Source organism: Sinocyclocheilus grahami, unplaced genomic scaffold, assembly GCF_001515645.1.
Source record: "Sinocyclocheilus grahami isolate Dianchi unplaced genomic scaffold, SAMN03320097.WGS_v1.1 scaffold169.1, whole genome shotgun sequence".
NCBI classification, from domain to species: Eukaryota; Metazoa; Chordata; class Actinopteri; order Cypriniformes; family Cyprinidae; genus Sinocyclocheilus; species Sinocyclocheilus grahami.
In genome coordinates this window covers 319703-332092 of record NW_015505348.1, presented here as the reverse complement: position 1 = coordinate 332092, position 12390 = coordinate 319703, and the positions used below count along the sequence as shown (strand labels likewise).

Sequence of the window (12390 nt, the reverse complement as noted above, 5' to 3'; positions counted from 1 at the left end):
TTCTAAATTCTAATGTTTTTTTATTTAAAATCTTGATAACATTGTAAGTGGACTTTAGAGAACAGTACAAAATAAAAAAAAGTTCATGACCCTTTTAAGATTGTGGCAAATGTTGATGTATTTTTCTGCGTAAAAGCACATGCACACACCTCTGCACATGTAGGAAGGTAGTTATACACTGTCAATGGGACTTTGGTTTGTTCACCACGGACAACGCTGTATGGCAGGGTGAAGTCGATGAAGAAGGGCTTGAATGTGCGCAGCTCTGTGATCTGTGCCAGTCCCAGACCCTTTTCAGCAGACAGACCGATAGCCTCCGTCACCCATGTGGTGATGGAATCAGGGACGTCCAAGTGTAACTCAGCCTCTCCAGTAACACTGCTGTCAAAGTTACAATTTGCAAAAATTATGTGTTAATATTTATTTATATATATATATATATATATATATATATAAGATCACCAAGGCTGCATTTTTTGGATTAAAACTGTTTTCTATGTGAATATATTTTAAAGTATAATTTATTCCTATGATGGCAAAGCTGAATTTTCAGAAGCCATTTTTACTCCAGTCTTCAGTGTCACATGATCCTTTAGAAATGATTCTAATATGCAGATTTGCTGCTCAAGAGAGATACAAATCTTTTAGTTTTTGCAGTCACTTTTGATCAATTTAATGCTTAATAAAAGTAATTGTTTCTTTTTTTTACTAAAATTTATATAACTTTAGTTAAGCAAAGTACTATTTTACTACCTGACGTTAAAACAATGCCATATCCATGTTTCTGGGAAGAACGTACGCCTGCGGTTCTCTGCCCTGAAAAACACACACTGACATAAGAAACAACTCTCTTACTGACCTTAGAGACAACCACCTGTGAGATTAACCTTATAATTTCAGACACTGCGAGCATGTGTACCGTGTCCCAGATCGGGAGTGCATAGCTGCCACTAAGGTGGAGGTGTGCGGTTGAAAAGCAGGCACGGCCTCATCTGTGTACATCCCTCCACTCTGCCTGTGATTCAGACCCACCATATCGGTCATCACCACCAGCCCTGTCTCCTACAATACAGTTACATAAACATATTAGCCTTTAATATCTAAAATAGAGGTTTATGTTTTTTGAAAAATGGGAGACGGTGATATTCTCACCGTAAAAGCAAAACGGGCATCTTTAGTGATGTCCCAGTGCCATGGAAACACAGAGGAACGTCGTCTTCGCGATGACAAGCCAGGCCACCAAAAATGTCCCTCATCTTTGGGTACCCCAAAAGCATCAGATACATCAAATTCAGCCAGTTCCTTGAAAACCTGCAAACCCATAAATCCAAGAAACTGTTAAGACCATTTCTGAGCTATTGGTGACATGTTTGAAGGTTCATATGGAAACCAACCTTCTCAGGAGTGAGCTGGAAGCCTGGTTTGAGAAGGTACATGCTTTTGTCCACAGAAGCTACACACACACATGAGCCAGTCTCTGCTCGGACCTTCATGCTGACTGGACTGCCCGGCATCGACTCGTTTGAGGACAAAGACACAGAGACCTAAGGACAAGAAACTCATGAGTTTGGAACAAGATGAAGGTGTGAACAATGAAAGAACTGTTGGTGAACTGTGCCTTTAATAAATTATAAACCAGATTATTAAGTAGTGAGCTTCAATCTAACCCACCTCATTTTCGAAACGGGGCTGCACAGGAAGCTGCAGACTGTCAGTCACCCCCTCTCCATTTTCCCGAACATAGTAGACCAGTAGGCGACTGAGGGGGGCCATAGCAGGAGTCACGTTGAAATGGAGAACCGATACGCAGCTGTCTCTTTCAGCCTGAGAAGAGGACACACCAGAGTCTGGGCAGACAGAGGACACAAAGATGGACAGACAAAAAATGGGGAGGAAAAAGAGGAAGAATAGTGCCTTTATGAGCTAAGTGTACGCTTCATTATTTCATTAATGTTTCAAAACATTGTGTCATGAAATAAGCAATATTATTCTCAGAACAATGTGCAGTACACAAAAGTGATGAATTAGAAATAAGGAAACATAAAGCATGAAGTATTTAAATTAAAAGTAACAACATCCACTACAATTTTATGAATTACCTAGTAGACAACAGTGTAAGTAAGGACCATTAGATTAAAGACAAAAACAAAGAAAATCAAGGTAAATATTTGTATTGTTTGTCATTTTGTCACAGTATGCCAAAAGAAAAGTGAAAATATAATTTAATTGTATTTAGGATATATAAAATTGTATCTGTAAAATCAGCCTTAGCAAGACAAAAGGATTCAGGGATTTAAAAAAATTTTTTAAAACGTAATTTAAAGCACAGAAAACAGTATCAAAAACAGTATTTTAAAAACAACGTATTTTATGACCAAAAGTGCCCATAAGTCACTAAATTGAAAAAAGCATATTGCTGTAATTGCAATTATACTGACCTGAGTCTCGTGGCGGTTTGGCGGTGGTGTGAATGTTTGTGTCAAAGGTGACTGTAGCTCTCTTTTCACGGAGGGCCATGCTCTTGGCATGTCTCTGACCCGACTGCACGATATTCCCACGAGAGGCGATCTCATAGTGCAAAGTGACGTTACAGGGACAGGTGGACTTCAAGGAGATCTCTGCTTCTTGTCCAATCTAGGCACAAACCGGTGCTTCCATGAATAAAGGTTGTTTGTCTTATCAAGCATCGCTAATTATATTGGCAGTGTATCTTACCACAAGAGGAGCACTGGGACTTAGGAGCTGGATGTGGCACTTGCTAGGAGAATACCAGCTACTGATGGACAGATAGTTGGGGAGATACTGGTCTCCTGCAGGCCTGCCATCAATGGCAGTCACTTTTGACTGCAAGAAAAAGAAAAGAAATGAACTGAATCTGAAAGTTAGAAACAGATGGTACTGTGACTTGGACTGTATTTGCTGCTACTTCTACCAAAATATTGGTGAAAAGCTATACAAAAACAATTAATAGTACTTCTCTTTCAGACTGCATTCCTATCTTTCACAAAGCATATTGCACCAAACTCCAGATTTACACAGATGCAAATGTGCATCTTTAGTGTTTACCTGAAACACGTCCTTCTCAATGATCAAACAAACCAAAATTTATGGTCAATAAAATCCAGGTTGTGATCAAAACTTCTAGTGTGAAAGTGACATTAGAGCTAGGGTATACAATTCTGTTCCTGGAGAGCCAGTGTCCTGCAGATCCAACCAGATCCAACACGTTTGCGTGAAGGTTTCTAGTGAGTCTTACGACCTTGATTAGTTGGTTCAGATGTGCTGGGGTTGGAGCTAAACTCGGCAGGATAGTGACCCTCCAGGAACAGGTTTGGACACCCCTACATTAGAGGAACCGTCCCAATGGCACTTGAGCAACCTGGGAGTCATGTGTCTTGCTGAACAATGGTACTACTTCATGCAACACCAGTGTCTGAAACTATAACTTTTCAGGAATTGAACCTACAATTACTAAATGAAAATTCTGTTTCATGTCACATGGACTACTTTGTCGATCATCTTGGTACTTTTCTGTGCCTTGACCATGGTAGTTCCCTTGCTGTCTATGGGAGGGTCAGAGAGCCTCTTAGTTTGGCTACCCTTCACCACCCCTAAAAGACGCATCCACAAAATCTCCAAATCCCTCCCACTGACCTCCAGCCAGACGTACTGGGCAGCTGTGGGGATGGAGGGAATCTCAAAAGTGGCCTTGCCATTGCGTGAGACCAGCTCACTAGTGTAGATGTTGTCCTTCGGGGTAAGTTCGGCCTTAACCCGCACTTGTACTCCTTCCGCTGGGCTCCCGTCAGGATAGGTCACCTCAATCTGGGGTCAGTGGTGAAAAAACGATCATTCCAAATTAGCATTGATTAGTAGAAAGGATAAAAGGAACATCTCATCTGTTTTCTACCAGAAGACTGATCCTCCTCTCACCATCCCTTTGTAGGGCAGACCAGGTTTGAACTGCTTGCGAGTATCTTTGGAATACTTGATGTCAATGAGCTGCTTGTGGACGGGCGTTGAATCATCAAACACGGTCTGCTGTCCACCATTTGATTAGTAGAAAGGATAAAAGGAACATCTCATCTGTTTTCTACCAGAAGACTAATCCTCCTCTCACCATCCCTTTGTAGGGCAGACCAGGTTTGAACTGCTTGCGAGTATCTTTGGAATACTTGATGTCAATGAGCTGCTTGTGGACGGGCGTTGAATCATCAAACATGGTCTGCTGTCCACCATCCACGCTGCTCACAGTCACCCACATGTTCACTGCACCTCGGAAATGGTCTGTAACCTCTAAGGGCATCATATCCTTCACGCAGAGCCTGAAAGTGGCTGAGCCTTTAATCTATGTAGAAGAAAATAAACTTGTTGCAGAGAATTGTTACTTACTTTTGATGTTACAAGGGCATATAGTGCTAAAAAGACTAACTTGGACTAGTTGGTTAACACTGGTTAGTTACTGGTCAATCTTGCCCCTGTCCAAATTGGCAATTTTTAATGTGGACTTGCAGTTTTGCCCATGCAGACCACAAGGAGTGGCTATGGACTACACCTTTGTGGAAACCACATGCCAGCAAAGTCTCCTTTTGCCGAGCTTGCACTGGTCTAGACATTACAGTGGACTACTACTCAACAGTCTACATGTCGTTACAAGTGTGAAATTAGAGGTGGACCGCAAAGGGCGAGGTTGGCATTTGGGATAGAGCGCTAGCAGACCAGTGCAGCCATGCTTGCAAATCTTTGCTGGTGAAGACGGTCAACTAAAGAAGTTGAGCAAGTTAAGGAACCTCATGGAGACAACAGCATGCAAAACAGAACATATGCAAGACTTTTCAGCAGAGAAATACTTTATCATGCACTCACCTCCATTGATTTCACCACTGAGTGGCCAACTTCATGTCTGTAGTAGCCTACGCCATTGACTGTCATATTAACTGTTAATTTGCCCGACACTGGCTTTCCAAAGGTGTACCTGGAAAAAGGCAGGGTGAGTAAGAAATTGAAGGCCATTGTAAAATGACTAGCTTAAGGTGTCAGGCAGGTTTTTGTCCTTTTACCTTGCCTTGACTGTGACCTCTTCACATGAGTTGAGGTCTCGAATGTAGGGAGGGGGCTCAATGATGAGCTCAAACCTGGGCATGACTGTTCATGAGAAAAGCAGACTAAAATCAATCATATTTATTGGTTTCTGTCCATTTCACTCTTACTGAATTGGACGTTTTTGTCAACAATAGCATTTTAGTTGACAATATGCAAAAAACAATTGTCCTTTGTTTTGAAACTGTCCTTGTTGTGAAAACCTGAGTTCCTTAAATGATAGCATATTATGGATCCATGCTTTAGAGAATGTTATTATTATTTCTATGTTTTAGAGACGATTTACTGTATTGTGTGGTTACATTTAATTGAACCAGTTCTTTAAAGGGGTCATATGATGCGATTTCAATTTTTCCTTTCTCTTTGGAGTGTTACAAGCTCTTGGTGCATAAAGAAGATCTGTGAAGTTGCAAAGACTAAAGTCTCAAATCCAAAGAGATATTCTTTATAAAAGTTAAGAGTCAACCACGCCCTCCTAAAACGCCTCGTTTAAACATGCCCCCACATATCTACGTCACAATGTGGGAAGATTTGCATAACGCCGCCCAAATGTTCACGCAAAGAAAGAAGGCATAACTTTTATTCTCGCGGTTGCCGACGCCGCCATGTTGTGGAGACGCCGTGTGTTTCGTTGTGAAAGCGAAAATTGGTTTGGCCTTCCAAAAGAGGACACAACAAGTACTGCAAGTACGTTTACATATTTAAAGAATTTGCCACTGATGATTCAAACGAGAGTTTTGAGCAGTGAAGAGTAGCGCTTGTTGTTTGTCGTTTCTCCGATCACAAATGCAGACATGGTTTTATGTTTACGCAGCACGATGCGATGTGCAACGCAACACGTAAAAAGACTGTACAAGTCATTATAATCCGTAATGTCCCCACTGGATGCAACAAACACTCCTTACCATACTTCTGCACTTCAAATGACTTGTTGTACGTGTGGCCTTGCATCTCCACAAAGACTAACCATTCGCCGAAGACTGGTTGGTCTGATAGTGGAAAGCTCATATTGACAATTCCTAATAGAGAACATATTATGGTGATCAAAGCTTATTACATATCATGGTGACAGTCACATAAACTAAAGTTGTACAGTGTGATTATGAATTGATTGCAACATTATTAAAGTATACAAAAGCCTGGTTGCACTTGAAGGAACACAATAGTAACAATTCTTACCACAACATACAGACTTCAGACCTTTCCAATGGACTATGCGGGATCCTCTGGGGTCCTAGGTAAACAAAGCGGTAATCTTAAACAGCATGTGGTAAAAAATAGTCACATTCTTGCTTATTTGCTTGCCTTAAATCCAGAGTCCACTTTACACTCATAAAAAGGCAGCAAAAAAAATCAAGCTTAAGCAAACATGTCTCAAATCCAATGATGCTTTCAAACAAACTGACCTTGCCCTGACTCAAAGGGTGAACACTCCAGGAGCCCGTCAATCAGGGCAAAACTACACACACCCCAACTGACATTTCCTCTGGCGAGAGCCAGAGGCCGAGCCACTTTACACTCATAAAAAGGCAGCAAAAAAATCAAGCTTTAGCAAACATGTCTCAAATCCAATGATGCTTTCAAACAAACTGACCTTGCCCTGACTCAAAGGGTGAACACTCCAGGAGTCCGTCAATCAGGGCAAAACTACACACACCCCAACTGACATTTCCTCTGGCGAGAGCCAGAGGCCGACAGTGCCAATCTAACATAAACATGAAACATCGCATACATAGCAAACATTTTTTCTGGTCCCCCTTTGGCCATTTGCACAGCTTTCAGAAGAATTTTCTGAAACTGAGCAACAGTGTTTGCCCCAGAGACGCTTCAAAGACCAAGCAGCATGTGGGAAAGAGATGGAAGCTAAGCACAGAGCAGTGGGGGGCAACGCCCCAGGAAGACTTGCTCCCTTTTATCTTCCTAGTCGCCCGCTAGCGTCTGCTCTAGGGTCAAACCCAACACCGGCGACCAGTTGTGAAGCTCTATAGCTGTGCAACATGGACCCTGCTGGGAAAGAAACACTCCAACCATGCTTCCCAACAAGAGCAGTGTCCACCCCACGGCCTCCACTCACCACTATGTAAGCTTCAATCTGTAAAACAAAACAAAGAAGTGATTAGAGGGATAAGGACGACAAACTGTATAACTACAGCTACTTTAACCTCCTCAAGATTTGAATCAATCCTGCATCTGAGAGAAGTTTTGCAGAATTTTGCCAGCGTGCAATCATTACCAGCCCAGTTTTCAAAAAGGATATTGTCCACACACTATAGCTGGAGCAACTTTTGGAGAAAAAAAAAGTCTCTAAGTGTCTCTGGTGAATGCGTTTCTGTAATTTGCGTTTTAGTTTGTACATGAAGTAGAGCTAAGATACCTATTGCGCGTTTCTAAAAAAATAAACTCCAAATAAACACTGCTAATGCTAAATAGGACAATGCTTCTCTAATACAAAGCATCATTTAATATATTAGCATGTATTTTCAGGACTTCACCTTTTCACTGGTTGGCCTTAGGTCTGGTGTGACAGCATATACATTTATAAGAACTAGAAGGGAGAGAGAAAAACATACAGTAATTCAAATTCAACTTCTTTCGCAAAGCTATTCATGACACTATTAGGCTATGTTTGGAACAGCATGCAGGAGGTACAGTGTGAAAAATAAGCACATTTTCTGTATGCACAGAATACTCAGATGACATCTGCCAAATTCTGAAATATGTAACAGACCATGCGATATAAAATATTGTGACCCACAGTGCAATGCACTTAACATAGCCTTTCATTTCTAGTGTGAGGAATGAATCAGATTCATTCATCAGGCCCAGTTTTTAAAAACATCTTTAACCAGAATGGCTTAAGATGTAATAAAAAATGCCAAATAACTATTAATTTAAAAGATAAAAACTGGAATTGTATGGAGGTCATGTGACAGCAATGTCACAATCTACTGTTTTGGAATGTTTAGTGCTGCATTATTTTTGGCATTTTTTAAAGCATTAGGACGTATACAGTGTGTATATAGTATGCTAGTAATCTAAACACAGCCAATATCAACAGCATTTAGACATTTATCAATACAAACAGAGTTATCATCATCAGCAACCCATTCCCATTTGGTGAAAGGAGAGAGACCTTTCTGCCGGGGCTTATAAACTGGCTTGTCGGTCTGGATGAAAACAGTTGTGCCTTTGCTGTCCACCGTCACAGTGGTGTGGTTGTGGAAGATGTAGCCACCCTCATTGAGCTGGCGGTTCCCCCAAACCTTCAGATGTGCCTGGCCTCTGAGATCTGACGGCACCTGGGAACATTGTGGTTATTAGGCATAAAGGTCTCATTGAGTGCAGATGCTACTTTAAAGGGTTAGTTCAACCAAAAATGGAAGTTCTGTCATTAATTACTCACCTTCATGTCGTTCCAAACCTGTAAGACCTTCGTTCATCTTCGGAACACAAATTAAGATATTTTTGATGAAATCTGAGAGCTTTCAGACCCTGCATAGACAGCAAAATAACCACCACGTTAAAGGCCAAGAAAGTTAGTAAGGACAATGTTAAAATAGTCCATATTAACTTCAGTCAGAATTCGACACACGTTCACGACACATGCGTGTTTTGCATTTTCTTTGCACACAAAAAATATTCTCGTAGCTTCATAAAATTAAGGATGAACCACTGATATCACATGGACTATTTCATCGATGTCCTTACTATCTTTCTGGGCCTTGAACGTGTCAGTTGTGTTTCAGTCTATGGAGGGTCAGAAAGCTCTTGGATTTCATCAAAAATATCTTAATTTGTGTTCAGAAGATGAAGGTCTTACGGGTTTGGAATGACATGAGGGTGAGTAATTAATGACAGAATCTTCATTTTTGGGTGAATCCCTTTAAGGACTATGAGCTAAAACTGGATTATGATTGGCTCACCTTTATTTTGATGGTGCCTTTATCTGAAATGAAAAAGAAATGACAGATTAAGTGAAATCTGCACAAGCACCAAGATTTCTGCATCAAAGCATGAATTTATAATGAAATAAAGGGCTTCACTGAACAAACCAGAAATGATGATCATTTATGTTTGGTGCCATATTTAATTTGACACAATTTATGGAAAAGAAGCTTAAATATTAGTATTGATGTTTAACTTGTTAACCATGGACAGTGATCTTTGGTGGGTCAAGATATTGCAAAAGGAGCTCTTGGTTGGTTTGTTTTTAATGCCATGCCAGTTTCTATAGCTATGAACATGGCAAAAACTATAGTTATTAAAATTTAAAATAGAAGCTAAATAACATATTTAAGACACAATAATTACAGATGTAAAAATTAACTTGATTAAAAACATTTTCAAGGGTAAGGGGAGCTATTAGCACCACAGCTGTTGTTGAGCATTACTTTTAGAATCTGTATTGAGCAATATTGAATTTATGTGAATATCCAACATCATTCTTACCTCGTACAGTGCCATGACTATGAGCCACAATCTCGCCCTTGACGCTGAGTTGCAGTTGTACTCGTGTGTCCTCTACTGCATTGAAGATGGTCACACTCACGGCCTCTTCCACACCGGCACAGAACACAGATGGCGCGGCAATCAGGTAACCTCTGTGAATCAAAGGAAGGAGAGCAACAGGTGTGTGTGTTTACATCACAAGACTCCTGGTACCAATTACGCTAACACTTTGTTTTGTCTAGAGCATACATCTGAATCGCACATCATAGGACACACAAATCAAACAAATAAGGATTCCCAACCTTACCACTTGGGAAAACATAAAACAAATATCAGAAGTTCAAACACAAACTGGCAAGTGTTTTGTGATTCTTTGTTGCCCATGTTGGGTGTTGTGAGAAAGGTGGAACCTTATGATTGATCTCGAAACAACAAATTTCATGACCAATAGTCAGTTTGTAAATTAGGGCGTAAGGTGAATATTCAGTGCCAAGGCTGATCACTACGGCCCCCGGCTACTCAATTTAGCCTACCAAAATATCTTCTAATATAACAAACTGCTCGTTGCTTAATTTACAATGAGGAGTTGACCACTACGAAAAGGGGCTCCAAAGGCACTTTGCAGGACCATGACTAGGGCTGTGTCTGAAAACGCTCCATACTCTTATATAGTGCACTATTTGAGGAAACAGCCATTTGTAGTGGACATTATCAAGTGCACTCATGCACTCCCATAATGCACTGCAATAATGAATGTGCAAATAATGTATGATCAACGGCTAGAGAATGGACTCTATGCAGAGACAGAGTCACTTCCGCATTTTTTTAGGGCGTGCATTTAATACCCCCCCCCCCCCAAACATAGACATTAAAATGCACTATTCGAACTTAAATTGTTGTAATTCATTAACGCTTTGGAATACAGAAAAATACAAATAAATGAAAGTATGAAAAAGTTACATACATATTTTACATCATAGGTTTTACTCTAAAATTGCTATAAAATTAAAGCAATATGTCTAAATAAGCAATGTTCCAAATTTTAAGTCGATAAAATAACTAGATTTTAATTAGGCGTTATATCAAAAACAGACACCAGGTGACACCCAATGGCCACTGAATTTTTTTATGCATTTTCCTGTCACAAATGTATTGCTTTTACAATATTACTTCTATCACAAAATACCAAATATGGAATCCAAAGACTGTATTTTGTCTAAATTATAAAAGGTTTTGATTGGTATTGTTTTTGATGTGGGACGGTGACAGTTAAGGTTAAACAGAAAGCACAGACAATGCAAAAGCGACATTATTTCTTGTGCACTCAGTGTTCAAATTCGCTTACTCATTTTCATTAACTTCTACAAGTGAACTATATTAGTGGACTAATGTAGGGAACAGTGAATGAGTGTATGGGGGAGATTTTGGACACGCTTGTTTTGCTGCAAATATTTTGAGCAAAAAAGACTTCAAAAAAGATGCTGAACAGCAACATTGCCTTTGAAAGGTGGAGTGCGCCACCTACAGTTCTGGAGTAATTGATTTTAGTTCAAACTGACAAATTAGTTTTGATCTCTGCAGTTTAGACCATTTTTTGGTGATTTGTTTAAATGTTTGGTGTGTTGGCTTTTACTCTTAAAAGAAAGAGACAGGGCTGCATAAAACCCAATTTTGGGGGTAAATGCAATTAAAACTAATAGGACTTTCTCAAAGACATGTAAAGACAAAGGTCAAGGCAATGTTGTCATACAATTAACCAACACTAACTTAATTCTGTAAGCGTTTTTCACCTCTTTGGAATCTAAGTTGTCTAGACTACTTCAGTAACAAATTTGGTTCCTGTGCCCTTAAATGATGAGAAAAGTTTGGAAGGTGACTCTCTGACCCATTACATGCCCAAATAAACCCAGGCAGCTCAGTGTCCTTGAGTTTAATAGCATGCCCGAGTGTGAGATATCAGGTGGTTGGCATTACGGTTCAGCGAGGCCAGAAGCAATTTAAGTCTCAAGGCATGAGAAAATCCCTTCCAAGGCATCTATGTGGAATTGACTGCATTTGATCCTCACCTCCCAATCTCACAATACTCTCATGTGTGCGGTGGGCATAAAACTATTCAGTGTTTACATGATAGCACTATCTTGTTGAAGGAAAGAACAGCTACTGGCTGACTCAAGAGAATGTAGCTCTTTGTCAGAGAGGGCAAGCTAGTTATTGACCTTTTTCTCTGGTGCTCGAAATACTTGGCACAACCACGTGTAACAGGTACGGACACTGGCATTGAGCTCTGCCCAGCCCTGGTATGAAGGATGAAATTCATGGACTTCTACAGTTCTCTTGGGTCAATTAACCCAACAAGATTCCTGTCAACCAATCTTTAAAGGGGTCATATGATGTTGCTAAAAATAACATTATTTTGTGTATTTGGTGTAATGAAATGTGTTTATGTGGTTTAAGTTTAAAAAAACACATTATTTTCCACATACTGTACATTATTGTTTCTCCTCTATGCCCCGCCGTTCTGAAACGCGTCGATTTTTACAAAGCTCATCAGTCTGAAAAGCGAGGTGTGCTGTGATTGGCCAGCTATCCAGTCCGTTGTGATTTGCCGAATACCTCAAGCGTGTGACGGAAATGTTACGCCCCTACCATACTTTGATGGCGTGTCCCACTGAGACAAAACCAATAAAACCAATTATAAATGAAGCATTTGTTGCATCCAGTAGGGACATAATTACTGATTATAATGACTTATACTGTCTTTTTATGCGTTGCATCGCGCCGCGTAAACATAAAACCATGTCTGCATTTGTGATCGGAGAAATGACAAACAACAAGCGCTAC

At 40.2% G+C, this 12390-nt stretch overlaps 1 protein-coding gene across 2 annotated transcripts in view; it reads right to left on the bottom strand.

Moving 5' to 3' along the window:
• Window positions 1-12390, bottom strand: part of LOC107593313 (C3 and PZP-like alpha-2-macroglobulin domain-containing protein 8) — a 44983-nt gene that overhangs the window by 29505 nt on the left and 3088 nt on the right. The window contains exons 2-20 of one of the 2 annotated variants that reach the window (XM_016282980.1): window positions 9550-9701; window positions 9024-9046; window positions 8234-8399; window positions 7593-7645; window positions 7175-7192; window positions 6280-6334; window positions 6006-6119; window positions 5061-5145; window positions 4867-4975; window positions 4121-4348; window positions 3655-3825; window positions 2716-2844; window positions 2439-2634; window positions 1672-1847; window positions 1395-1544; window positions 1153-1311; window positions 920-1062; window positions 754-816; window positions 150-381 (exon numbers count right to left, since the gene is read on the bottom strand). In XM_016282980.1, the coding sequence (XP_016138466.1) occupies window positions 150-381; window positions 754-816; window positions 920-1062; window positions 1153-1311; window positions 1395-1544; window positions 1672-1847; window positions 2439-2634; window positions 2716-2844; window positions 3655-3825; window positions 4121-4348; window positions 4867-4975; window positions 5061-5145; window positions 6006-6119; window positions 6280-6334; window positions 7175-7192; window positions 7593-7645; window positions 8234-8399; window positions 9024-9046; window positions 9550-9701 (2422 nt within the window). The remainder of the gene's footprint in view (window positions 1-149; window positions 382-753; window positions 817-919; window positions 1063-1152; window positions 1312-1394; window positions 1545-1671; window positions 1848-2438; window positions 2635-2715; window positions 2845-3654; window positions 3826-4120; window positions 4349-4866; window positions 4976-5060; window positions 5146-6005; window positions 6120-6279; window positions 6335-7174; window positions 7193-7592; window positions 7646-8233; window positions 8400-9023; window positions 9047-9549; window positions 9702-12390) is intronic. The other variant, XM_016282981.1, reaches the window with a different exon arrangement.